The sequence below is a fragment of the Thamnophis elegans genome, chromosome 6 (assembly GCF_009769535.1).
Source record: "Thamnophis elegans isolate rThaEle1 chromosome 6, rThaEle1.pri, whole genome shotgun sequence".
Taxonomy (NCBI): domain Eukaryota; kingdom Metazoa; phylum Chordata; class Lepidosauria; order Squamata; family Colubridae; genus Thamnophis; species Thamnophis elegans.
The window spans coordinates 35,462,259-35,475,787 of record NC_045546.1 but is presented as its reverse complement, the minus strand read 5'-3'; the positions used below and the strand labels follow the sequence as shown (position 1 = coordinate 35,475,787).

Here is a 13,529-nt window from a genome sequence, read left to right as displayed (position 1 = left end):
GACTCTAGAAGTGTAGGAATTATGATTCTTAGCTTCACTCACATTTGGCACATTAAATATATGTTGCCTTTAGTTGAGTTAACTTTAACTATCAAAATGATGTATGATTATCACCAGCTCGGATCTACTTCCTGCACTGCTGCAATGATAGATTGTGATTATCATAATCCAAACTGGACCATATTGCACATTTTGTCACATCAGATTTCTTCCATCAGAGGGCAGTAGTGATGCATGCTTGACATCCGGGAGAGAATATTTGCACTGCTTTCAACATTTATGGATATTACCATACAAGCTTTACAGACTAATTTAAAGAGCAGTGTGGTAGAAATGAATACTTTCTTTACTGACACTAGAAGGCATAATATACTAAATAATATGTTATACATTATAAAAATGTATGTTGAATAATATACACAAAAGCCAAACAATATCTGTAATTCTTCAGGCCCTAATAACATGTTTTACCAAAGTGTATAATTATCTCATATTTAAATATGGATTGTCTTTACTTTAAAAGTAGAGGACTATTTTTCTAAGGCAAAACTAAGGGCTATTTTTCTAAAGCAACACTAAGGACTAGTTTGATTTAATCTCTTAAACTCAGTTATTTATTTAATAATATTTGTAGATCATCCCAATCCTTTCTTTTGAGTAATTTTTGTTGTTATTAAAAAAAAGCATAGTGAAAAGTCCTCAGGGACTCTAAATCAGTGGTTTTCAATCTGTGGTCCAAGACAAAACAGTTTGCCACCAGAAGTTGTGAATGCCCCAATACTGGAAGTCTTTAAGAAAATGTTAGATAGCCATTTGTCTGAAATGGTATAGGGTTTCCTGCCTAGGCAGGGGGTTGGACTAGAAGACCTCCAAGGTATCTTCCAACTCTGCTATTGTATTGTACCATTGAGTTTCACAAAGGTTTGAAGAAATATTATGATTTAAATCTTGGGGGTCCAAGACCACAAAAGATATTTAAAGGGGATCCCTGGTGAAGAAAAGTTGAGAACCATTGCTCTAGATCAGCGATGGCTAATATTTTTTGGCTCGCATGCCATAAGGGGGAAGCGCAGGGGGTCGTGCATGGGCATGCCACATCCATAATGCAACATGCGACACCCCCCCAGTGCACATGCGCGCATGAGAGGCACTCCCCCTATTTTTGTATGCTTTTTTCATGCTTCCCCCCCCGGATGCCCTCTGGAGGCTTCAGGGACCTTCAGGAGGCTTCCATGAAGCTTCTGGAGGGCTTAAACTGGCCCTACGAGCAAATCAGAAGTGACTTCCGGTTTGCTTGTGGGTTGGTTTTAAGTCCTCCGGAGGCTTCAGGGAAGCCTCTTGAAGGTCCCAGAAGCCTCCGGAGGGCTTAAACCGACCTACAATAAAACCAGAAGTCTGTTCCCGAACTTCCTTGCCCATACAGCCAGTTTTTTGCACTATGGAAGCTTCAGGGAAGCTCCTGAAGCCTCTGGAGGGCCTCCGGGGAGGGGGAGGGGGAGGCTCTTTTCGCTCTCTGCGGGCTCCTATAATACCTCTGGAGCCTGGAGAGGGCGAAAAATGGCTTTTAAAAATGCTGAACTCAGCTGACCAGCATGCGCATGCACGCTGGCCAGCTGACAGGGCAACCCCTCGCATGCCCTGACAAATGGCTCCACGTGCCACCTGTGGCACGCGTGCCATAGATTCACCATCCCAGCTCTAGATGATTAACAACTAAGCGTAAAATACAGTTGAAGTACTCTTAAAAACGTTAGTTCTAAAAATTCCTATGACTAATGCATCCAGGCAAGAGCCAAAAGCATGTTGGAATAATATTTTTACTGATTTACTTATTTCTGAAATGAAATAACAGGTTGAATGAATCTCAGAGCTACACTTCTATACCATTGTTCTATGAAGTTAGAGGTATCTTTTAATGGTAATCTTAACAAGCCCTCTTTAGATTTTTGGACTTTGTGGGCAGATTCAATTCTAGTAAGGCTCTGTGCAATATATTTCACTGTTGAGCATTTGAGGCTTTGAAGGTAAAAGTAGTACTTTGAGCAGATCCACTGGGAACCTAGTAGTAAACAATACAATGACCTTAAAACTGGTGTGAGTCTGTACTGCTCTCCTCTCAGCAGCATGGTCCGCATACACTATCAACTGCAGTTTCTGAGTCATCTTCAAAGACACTTCAATGTACAGTGCATTACAATAATCCAACCAAGTAGTGATCAGGGATTGATCACCACTTGGTTGGATTAATGCAATGTACATGGAAGTGCCTTTGAAGAAGACTAGGGCATCCTAAATCAGATAATATTATAACTAGCGTGCAAGTCAGAGTTGGGCAAAGAACCCATAGCCACAGTTTCACTCCAACTGCTAGAACAAGAACTGAGTATCTAGGAGCACTCTCAAGTCGTGAAACACTTGCTTTGGAGAGAGAATTGCTCCTTTCAAACGACTATGTCTGTTATTGGATTTTCTAGTTATTTACTAATGAATAGCAACTCTTGGCATGATTTAAGTCATAAGAAGTGATTCTGGGCACCATAAACAATGAACAGTTCAATTGTACAATTATTCAGAATTTCAACTGAATTTCTAGCTCAATCAGAGGTGGCAATATGTCACCAGATGTCATCAGCATATTGTCATTTCACTCATTCCAAAGTGGTGGATGACATTTCCTAACAGTTTCATGTAAATGTTCAATAACATAACAGCCTTAAGCACTATGGGGCCCCACATTACTCGTATTCTGAACTATCAGCAGAATCAGATACAAATGGAACAGAACAGGCTCTCTAATTTCCAAATTCTGTAGAATACCATAGTCAATTATACTGAATGCTGCTGACAACTACCATTCACTAGAAGAGGGTTATCAAACTGATATTGTCACGGTGGTGTCACATGACGTATCAGGACTCCCAGCCATGGGCATGGCCAGCGCGTGACGCATCTGGCCCATGGGCTGGGAATTTGATATCCCTGTACTAGAACAACCAAAGCCATTTTTATTGATGACCAGGATGATACATTTTCCTGTAGGATTCTCTGTAGTAAATTCTTTGACAAAAATGCCCTAAAATATGTATTTTAAAAATAAGCATTCCCTAAGAATAATATAGGAGGAGGAAATGCTATTGTTTTTTTTCTCTTCCTCATAGATCGAGAGAACCAATCAATGCTGATTACGTAAGTGACTCTTCTCAGATGCTTTATATTCATAAATTACTTTTGGTGATAGTTTCTGGAATTCTTAGCAGAATGTACAAATCTAACGGAACTTCATTTTGTTCTTGATTGCTAAACCTTTCCATTTGGGCATACAGTTAATTTTGCCCTTATTTTCTAAAACAAACCTTGGTTTGTATGAAAGCTTTTGATTGAGATTACCTTAAATCATAAATCTGGCACATTTCAAACAGATTGTTCTAGTATTCCTTCCTAACAAGCATGGACTGTAGATTTTAATGGCTCTTGTTTGAGAAGTACTTTTAGAACATATTAAAAACTATGTTGAGTTATGATCAGGTTTCTTTTATTCCAGTTCCTTATTTGCTACAGGGCCCAGTTAAAAGCATCACATCAACAGCCTTTACCTGATACTGCTCATTAAAAACTTTTATTCAGTGGCACATTGGCTATGAGCTAGCATCATTACCATTACCCATGGAAAGTGTTATCCTCCATATTTGATACACTTTCCTTTTTTCTTCTATGTCTGGACTGCAGCTATAGGGATAACCATCAGATGGCAGCAGAGTTCCCAGTGTGTTTCTTTTCTGCCACATAGAGGTCATCTGGATTGTTGTAACCAAGTTCTGGTAGTCCCATTTTTCTGTAAACATTCATTGAAAGACCACTTTTTTAAAAGGGAAAGGTGGCTGAGTCTCATTACAAAAAGATTAATTTTTAAGTTGTATTTTCTTGTAAATTAAAATGTTGAGATGCTATCTTTTGCCATCTTTCTTTTGTTTACAGTGGAGAATCTGGTGCTGGCAAAACTGTGAACACAAAACGTGTCATTCAGTATTTTGCTACCGTTGCAGCAATTGGTGAACCTGGGAAGAAAAGTGTAAATACAAATAACATTTACTTTGTATAAACAATGACTAGACAATCACAAATAGCATAAAAATTACCTATGATGCTTTAAAGAGATTCCAAGTGTAAAAAGACCATGAATCTTTTCTCCAGTAAGTTTAACTTATCTAAAAGTTTGCACCATTGTTACAATAGTTATGACTGGGCTTCAGGTGTATCTTATAGGTGTATTAAATATATTCTCTCTCTTTCTCTCTCTCTCCCTCCCTCTCTTATCCTTTTTCAAGAGGCAACTAGACTTTCTTCTTTTTCTTTGAAGATGTTTCGCTTCTCATCCAAGAACTTTCTTCACCTCTGACTGGATGGCAAGGAATGGAAGGACTGAAAAATACAAATCCTTCCATTCCCTACTATCCAGTCAGATGAAAAACAAGAATCTTAGAATTAAAATAATGATGTGTCACATATCAAAGTGAATTGTAAAAGAAATACCTAGTAAAATCACAACTGGAATGGATTGATGAATATATGTTCTTGGTCTTCTCTTCAATTTTGTTTTTATGTTTTGTTTTAAACAGCAGCCAGCCACCAAAACCGGGGTAAGTTATCTATATTTGATTTTGTGCTATCAAACTGTTGTTAACTCTTAGTGACCATATAGTGACTGTGCAGGTAGTCATCTATATTACCAAAAGTTAATCCAAGCATTTTCTGAAGTTTTTAAGTCATGCATGCTTCAAACTGTAAGTATTAGTTTGCATGCATCCATTTATTGAATTATAACTGCAGTAACTGAAGTGGAACACATGATTCACAACCCTTCCATATTTGCTATATAATTCCTGTCCTTAGGAATATGTTACCTCCTGAGGTGAGATTGGCTCCCAGCCTCCTGACTTTTCGTAAGAGCCTTAAAACCTGATTCTGTCAGATGGCTTGAGATACTAATGGGGGAACTTTACATTGGAGGTGGCTGACTAATTAAAAGCTAATCCCATACCCTCCCTCAAGTATCTGGCTCTCCCTTCTTCATATTGTGTTAATGGTTTTATTTTGTGTCACTTATTTTATATTGGAAATTTTTAATATTTTAAAATGTTTAACATAATCTAATGTTATGTTGCAAGCCACCAAGAGTCATTTGAAATTAGACAGGTGGCAAAAAATTCCAATAAGTAAATAAATACAAAGTAAAATCTTAATTGCAGGGAAGGATGGAATTATTCTGTAATGCTAAACCAATATAATTTAGGATATCTGACCAAATACTTCAGTTTCTTCATTATAGAATAAACTGGCTGACCTTGGGACAGTCATTTCACTCTGTCCAAAAACTTTGTGAATATGAAATGGGAGAAAGATCTCCTATTTCAACTTGCTTGAGCTTCCAAAATAAAGGAATTTAAATTGGAAGGATTAGCAATTGTCCATGTGAAAGCTATTCTGCAGTTCTGTCCATATCTTAACCCTGATTTAACTATTCTATCTGAATATCTGCTCTCATATATTCTTTGCATAGTGTTGCATTCTCTGGTTTATCAAGGTGAAGTCAGAAATTGGGTGTAGGGGTTACATTCTAAAGGTACTTAAATTTTTTTGCATTGTAAGGGAACCCTGGAAGATCAAATCATCCAAGCCAACCCAGCTTTGGAAGCTTTTGGGAATGCCAAAACTCTGAGAAATGACAACTCTTCACGTTTTGTAAGTAGCATTTCTAACTGTGGAACATTACCATCTTGTATTATTATGTTCATAAAATAAAAGCAGAAATTGAATTACATTATAATCAGTTTTTTAATAGTACTGTATTCTTTGATTAAGTTATTGGATGGTTTTTTACAAGTAATGTCAACAGCTGTTCTGCTGTTACTTATTGGAACATTTTGGCACAGAAATTGTACCGTCTTGGGATTTTAGCAACAACTTGGCAAGCTAAAGCATAAGCAAACAGGACTTGATTTATTCAGGTTTTCCTGCTATAAAAATGGCAGGAAAAAAGGTGTTTAGAAATGATCCAGAGGGAATTCAAGTCAAGAATTTTATACATTAACTTTTCTAGTCCCGTCAAATCCAGCCAATGATTTTTTTTCTTTTTATGACCCTATAATCCCTTTTATCAGGATGGAGTTGAAGCAAATGAATGGAGTGAGCGTTTACTGGCCAGATTCCCTCCCTGATGCCTACACAGAGTTTGCAGCAGATATTTTCTCTTTGATAGAGAAACATCTGTTGCTACCTAGGATTGAACTCTCTGCCTCCTAAGTGCGAGGCGAGCGTTTTCACCTCTAGGCCACTGCACCACTCAAATCTAGCCAGTGATAATTGTCCTAAATCAGAATACAGTACTAAAAGTTTCTGGTTCCCGCATAGGGAACCATTTCCTTTGGAAATATTTTTCCCTTTCTGTGCTATCTTTCCTCTTACCATTGCCAATACTGTTATGTGCTTGGAGGATATACTGTTTAATCAGAAACATACCCTAGTACCACAGAGTTTAAATATATGGAGTTGGCTCACCCACAAATTCTATGCTTTATGGTCTTAGCAAACTCTGTCCAATTGATTTTCCTCCCCAGATGTTAATTTGCTAGACACCATTGAATGTGATACTATCTACATCCTTAATCACTATTGCCTGTATAGTTATAAAATACTGTCACATTAGAAAAGAACATAACAGAAAAACAGAGTTGGAAGAGATCTTGGAGGTCTTCAAGTCCAACCCCATGCTTAGGCAGGAAACCCTATACCTTTTCAGACAAATGCTTGTCCAATCTCTTCATAAAAACTTCCACTCTTGGACCATTCACAACTTCTGGAGGCAAGTTGTTCCACTGATTAATTGTTCTAACTGTTGGGAAATGTCTCCTTAGTTCAAAGTTGCTTCTCTCTTTGATTAGTTTCTCTCCATTGCTTCTTGTTCTGTCCTCAAGTGCTTTGGAAAATAGGTTGACTCCTGCATGTTTGTGGCAAACCACATAGATATTGAAACACTGCTATCATGTCACTCCTAGTCCTTTTGATTAAACTAGACATACCCAATTCCAGAAACCGTTCTTTATTTGTTTTAGCCTGCAGTCCACTAATTATCTTGGTTTATCATTAATAAAAGTGTAAGAGGGAAATATTTGATAATGCCATTTGCTCTCTTGGAATTAAATATATTAGACCATTTACACATTCCTGGCATAAATGTTTACTCTTTTTTTGCGAAGTTCCTAAATATACACAAACTGCTTACACGCTTACATTTTATACTTGTCTGAGAAGTGTAAAGGTAGTCCAAAGGAAACTTCTTCAAACAGATACCTTCCATTTGTGTTTGGACAACAATTTTAGAATTGGTTAACCTTGACCAAACTGGCTAGGGAACCTGAAGAATACAAGGTAGTTTTATGAACTTGTGGATAGAAAGGGATACTAGCCATATTTCACTGCCTTCCTCTAACATGTATTCACTGCCAACTGAATACACTTCTTATATCAACTAATGGTCCAAATTTTACATTAGTTTGGATGTTTATTAAATGAAAAGTTCTTTTTTCACTGAAATACTTGGCCCTTTGGATTATTTTCTACTAAAATCATTATTATTTACTGGAAAGGAGAAGGGACTTCCACATGCATTGCAAGCATCTTCCTGTTAATAGCAAGTAATATGAATTTTGATACTATTCTAACACAGGAAAAGCTATAAATTATAAAGTCATCAGATTTGGATTGCAAAAGCTTTATCGCCTTTTGAATCTTTGTAGTCCATATCAAGTATCGATACTAAATTAGAAAGATGGACAATATGCGAAAAATAGGAATACAGGTAGCTTTTCTAGATCAAGTAGCAGTAGCAGTGGGATATAACTTGCTGCCCAGCATACCTTTGGTGCAGTATTCATACAGTATTCTGGATTGCAAAAGCAGCAGGACCATCTAAAGTTTATAAATAAATAAATAAACAAATATGGTGTTTTTTTTTACTGACTAGGTGATAACCCAGTATTGTCCAGGTATTTATTTATAAGGGAAAAATGTCCGGACTAAACATAATTTCTAATGTTGGATTTTCCCCCTCACCAAAGGAAGCCCCCTTGTGGAGTACTGTGAAGTTCTTAGTATGGCAACTCCACTGCGTTGTACAATAGAAGCCATTGTATGGCAGTACAGTAGAAGCCATTTGAAGGCACAACAGACTGATTATAACAGAACACATACACCAAGAGACATTAGAGGCGCCTTACCCCCATATTATTTGTTTCCAGAGAGGAAGTCATCTGTGTACCAAGTTTGGTTGAAATTGCTCAAGGCCTTCCAGAGTTATGCTGGAACATACACATACACAACCACTTTTATATATATAGATAAAGCAAGTATAGCACAAGTATATAGTTTTGTAAGTGCTATGTAATATTCACTAAAGGATTCAGCAAATGTAATCTGATCACACTAAAACCAAACAGCATACCGTATTTGTTCTAATAATGGCTGCAAAGTTGCAGAAACCACACTAGACCCCAAATTCACACATTTTTTATAAAGGCTGATGTTCCAGACACTTGAAAAGTATCTATGCTGTTGTAAACTGATAATATATTTTAAGTCTCTGTTTGCATATATTGCATATAAAATGTGTGTCTTTCTAGGAGGAGGAGTTAGAATTAAAATGTGTATATTTTTGCATAGAGGTCTAACTATCGCATGTTCTTAAGCAGTCCTAAACAAGCAGGTTCCATGTCTATCAGTCATAGATTATTCATCTATCAAACTGTTTTAGAAAGTCTACTGACTTAGAATAGTTCCAAACCAGTGCTTCTCAGCACTTCAGGGAATGGCCATAGACTTGATGGTTGTCAGAGTTTTATTTTGGAAAAAAAAATGTAATTTTTTTCTACAGTTGAGCTTGACTCCCAGTTACCTCCATGCATATTTGGTTCTCTTGACAACAATATGTCAAATATATTCTAGCTGCTCTATTCTTTTGGATTTTTAAAAAAAATCACTAATCTAGCTAATCCCGATAGCAATGTACCTTGCTTTTTTTGTATGTGAAGTTTTTCTATATTTAATGATAGTTCAGGACATGGAATGATATTTTTGCTATTTTCTGTTGATCAATTGCAGGGAAGGAGGTTGCACAGTCATTGGAACATTGCATGGGTTTCATGTTGAACAAAATCTCAAGCTAAAATAAGATAATCGTGGATATGTTTCAGACTATTTTACAATGTCTCTTGAAAAACATGCATATATTTTATCTAAAGATAAAAAGGGAACCATGACTGTGGGAAGATATAATAGGACATAATAATATTGAGCGTCCTGCTGATGTTTCTCAGCAGAGGATATTCAATACCATATTGCTTCTGAGACTGGTGATTATAGTCATCATGATCAGCAAATGCTAAAATACAAATAGGAAAAATTATTTTAGATTAATATAAATACATAATCAAGTTCTAGACTTTTTCCATAACTATTGACAATTGATTTTATAATTGGGTTTCACACTTCACAACTCAAGGTGATCAAAAGTAGCTCACTGAAAAGACTCATCAAACAAATCCCTTGTTAAAACAAAGCTAGACTATTTCACAGAGACCTAGTAGCAATAAATTCATGGCAGTGCTAAAAAAAATGACCTAATCACAACAAGCATCTGTACAACCATAGAGTATTCAAAGCAGTTGCTCTCAGGCAGGGATTTATACAATGGAAAGTCCTATTTTCTACCCTAGGATAGGTAGTGCTGATTAGAGCTGATTGTGGTAATATTATTACTCAGAAGCAATTGCCTATTCCTGAATAGACCATTACTTTTAAGATGGTCTTCAGGCAATCAGGCAGTGGAAATAACAACGGTGGATTTAGAAGCTGTGTTTCTGTATCAAAGTCAAAATTCTTGATTGTGATGTATCAGAAGCCCTGGAGATGGTTTTATCAAGATTTCTAAGTAGAGTTTGGGAATATGCATGGAAAACTCTTTTTCTAACCATCATCACCATGACTTTCTTGAATGAAGATTCATCCTTCCATGGAGTCATGTTTCTTTAATTATGTATTGGGGAAACAATTTATCCCAGATCTTCTACCATTAAACTAGATTAATGAAACTTAACAATGAAACCAAGACACTATTGAATATAAATTATATCTTATCACTTATTCTAAATAAACCATTGTGATTTATGCAATAAGCAATGATTTAAATAAACCATTGTGTAGCATAATGTTTGAATCTTCCAAAGATTTATCATAACATCCAAACAGTGCATATATCAAAGCAAGCTTATGGTAATTGGTGTACTACTATTGTCCTATATATTGTCATTTTCAATGTTTTTAAATTTTATACAATAGGGTAAATTTATCAGAATCCATTTTGGGACTACAGGCAAGCTGTCATCTGCTGATATTGAAATCTGTAAGTAATATACTACTTGTTATAACTATAGGCTTTATATTTCACATAAAATTTTAGACCTATTTTTCATTTTAATTCTTCACTCTCCAACTAGATCTTTTAGAGAAATCCCGAGTTATTTTTCAACAACCAGGTGAAAGATGCTATCACATCTTCTATCAAATCTTGTCAGGAAAGAAAGCAGAGCTACAAGGTAATAAACAGCAAAACCATGCTTTGTGTGCATGAGTCAAAACTTTTCTAATGAAAAGTGAATGAATGAATAGAGGAACTGAGTAAGAAAAATATTAATATAAAATAACAGCCATTTCAATTAAATAATATCATTGCAATAAAAAGTAAACAGATAATCTGAAAAACTTTGAGTAGTTAAAATGATCATTTTCTCTCTCCAAAATGAAGAGCAATCAATAATCTATTGAAATAATACTAAAATTAATTTACAGTTATTGATTTTAAATGATTACTTTATCTCATTATTGGCCATATTAACCCACAGATTCTTAGTCTGCAGACTCTTACCTTATTCAGCACTTTAAAATAGCACATGATATGGAGCTCATGTTAGGTAACACTATATGTGTATAGAAGAGAAGAACTAAGTTTCTACGTCTAATTTGTATTTAGGGTAGAAGATTGCACACATGTGTAACAGTGAAATCCTAGAATTACACTATTGGCCAAGTAGACAGTACTGTCTACATGGATTCTAACAATATGAACATATATTCTTATGTATCTTAGTTCATGTCTTGTATAGGGATTCTGCATATAATTCTGGATGAATGGAAAACCAAACTATGATATTGATAATACTTCATATAATTTGAAAGATGATGTTCCATTTTTTTACTTACATCTGTATGTTTATGTGACTACATCTATTATTACACAAGCCCATTTTTGAATTTCAGTAGCTGGTCCTGTCTATCATGTAGTTTTATACCCTATTTATGCATAGGGATTTTGCATTTATTGGATTGCTAGTACTTCTTGTAATATGGGCAAAGCTTCCCTTTATACATGTCCTAAATTTCTGCTTGGCAAAAGCAGTAATAATCTCATTTTTGTTCTTGTCATCCAGGCTGAGTGGACCATCTGCTAAATCCTTAACCAGTTAGCCTTTACTATGGCCTAATTAAGGTAGATTAGAGGAACTGTTTCAAAGTGATTTTCAGCTAACAGGATTTGGATGGAAATATTCCACTGTGAAAATGTACCTTCCATGGTTAATTTATTCTTATGCTATACTTGCTGGCCATGATTGTTGTATGAATAAACTCCTGTCCACACAACAATTTTGCTATTACAATCAATTATTCACAGTCTGCATAACTGTATATGTGGAATGGCAGAGAATTTACTAGAAGTAATAATTTTGTAGGAGATTCTAGTTGTTGACCACATTTTTTCATATCTTAATAAATTTTTGAAACAATCCTTTTGTCCTTTGTCCTATTTTTTTTGGGGTGGGGGAGAGAAACAGGTGTGATATGTTTCTTGCCCTGATTTGGACATTTGAAATTGCATTGCCTTTCCCCATAACATCAAGACATTAGAATCAGCTGAAAACAATTTTGATGGACATTTGAAATATGAGAAGCTGTGTAAATGTCTTTGTTCTTTATTATTTGTAGCAGAATAAGGATCAGCAAGCACATCTGCCTATGCTGTTTGACTGAAAAGCTAAGCAGGGTGTAGGATATGAGTCTATTGATCATGTGGAGTTAATTGCATAAGTATAAGAATGCGTCATTAGATGGAACTATTCAGAGAGACTTGATTATCCAGGCAAATAAAATAAAACAATAAAGTAAAGTCAATTTATACTTTCAGAATGGCTTGGAATTCAAAATCTTTTTAATCCTGCTGAAAATGTGTTCATGTTATCACTATCACTATTATGTTAAATTAATCTCTTTCTGAAGGACTAGGAATGTCATTGAAAGTTCTGTATAGGAACCAGATTAATATAAGCAAAGAAGTGGAATAAGCCATTTTATAGTGATTAAGTGTGGGTTTATATATTTTGCAACCAATGTCTCTTTTGTTTCACACTAATACTGTTGGACTGCTTTGTTCTGTTCTTACGTGGAACAAATCCCATTGCATTGGTGGAACATATTCCTGTGTGGATATATGCAAGGTTGCATAGTGATATAAAATAGAAATTGTACAGATTTGTGTAGATCTAATTTCCCAGCAACTTTGAATAAGCCTTGATGTATGAATTGCACTGTATTTTGACTAACAGGAGCCCAAATCTTCAGAGAATAAACAGTTTTTTTCTTTTCCTCATTTGCAGATATGTTATTGGTGTCAACAAACCCATATGACTATCACTTCTGTTCACAAGGTGTTGTTACTGTGGATAATTTAGATGATGGGGAAGAGCTGATGGCAACTGATGTAAGACTTGTTTTTTTATTAAAGTACAAAAGGGCATAAGCTGTTCAGTGAGAACAACAGCAATTTCCTAATTTGAGTCAGTTCAAACCAATCCATATAAATTGTCTCACTGAACAGGATTGCTGAGCATAAATATGTAATGAATCCAAGATCAGTACATCAAAAGTCAGGGCAATTTTCAGTATGCAGAATGGTCTTAACAGTGAGTTACCCTTCCTGTATATTATTTCAGAATAGGACTGTACCAATAAACCCATGCTGTCTATTGACTTTCATAAATTGAGGTAAGAATGTAGTTCTGTTAGATCAGGTCAACAGCCTTCAAAGATCAGAATTTTGATTCTTATAGTGGTTAGCCAAAGCCAGCCAGTGTGTTTGCAAACAAGAGATGGAAATTTAGCAGTTTCCTGTCATTTCCTTGAAATGGGTATTTGGAGGCATGCTGCCCTCAGCAGTGTGAAGATAATACTGAAACTATAAAACAAATAGCCTTTGATAAACTGGTCCTACATACATTCATCCAACCTCATTCGAGAGCTATTTAAGTTATCAACAATAAAGTCTTTTAATAAATATATCCAAAATGTATTTATGGAGTCTGTTTTCCAATTTGAGCACTGTGCTCCCACTAGAATTTACCTAATTGTCTTTTCCAAAGCATTTTGTT

At 35.6% G+C, this 13,529-nt stretch overlaps 1 protein-coding gene across 1 annotated transcript in view; it reads left to right on the top strand.

The window, feature by feature from the left end:
* Positions 1-13,529, top strand: part of MYH15 (myosin heavy chain 15) — an 88,847-nt gene that overhangs the window by 6,567 nt on the left and 68,751 nt on the right. Inside the window, 7 exon segments of the mRNA XM_032220250.1 lie at positions 3,159-3,186; positions 3,976-4,069; positions 4,617-4,637; positions 5,647-5,739; positions 10,390-10,453; positions 10,548-10,646; positions 12,759-12,862. Of these exon segments, the coding sequence (XP_032076141.1) occupies positions 3,159-3,186; positions 3,976-4,069; positions 4,617-4,637; positions 5,647-5,739; positions 10,390-10,453; positions 10,548-10,646; positions 12,759-12,862 (503 nt within the window).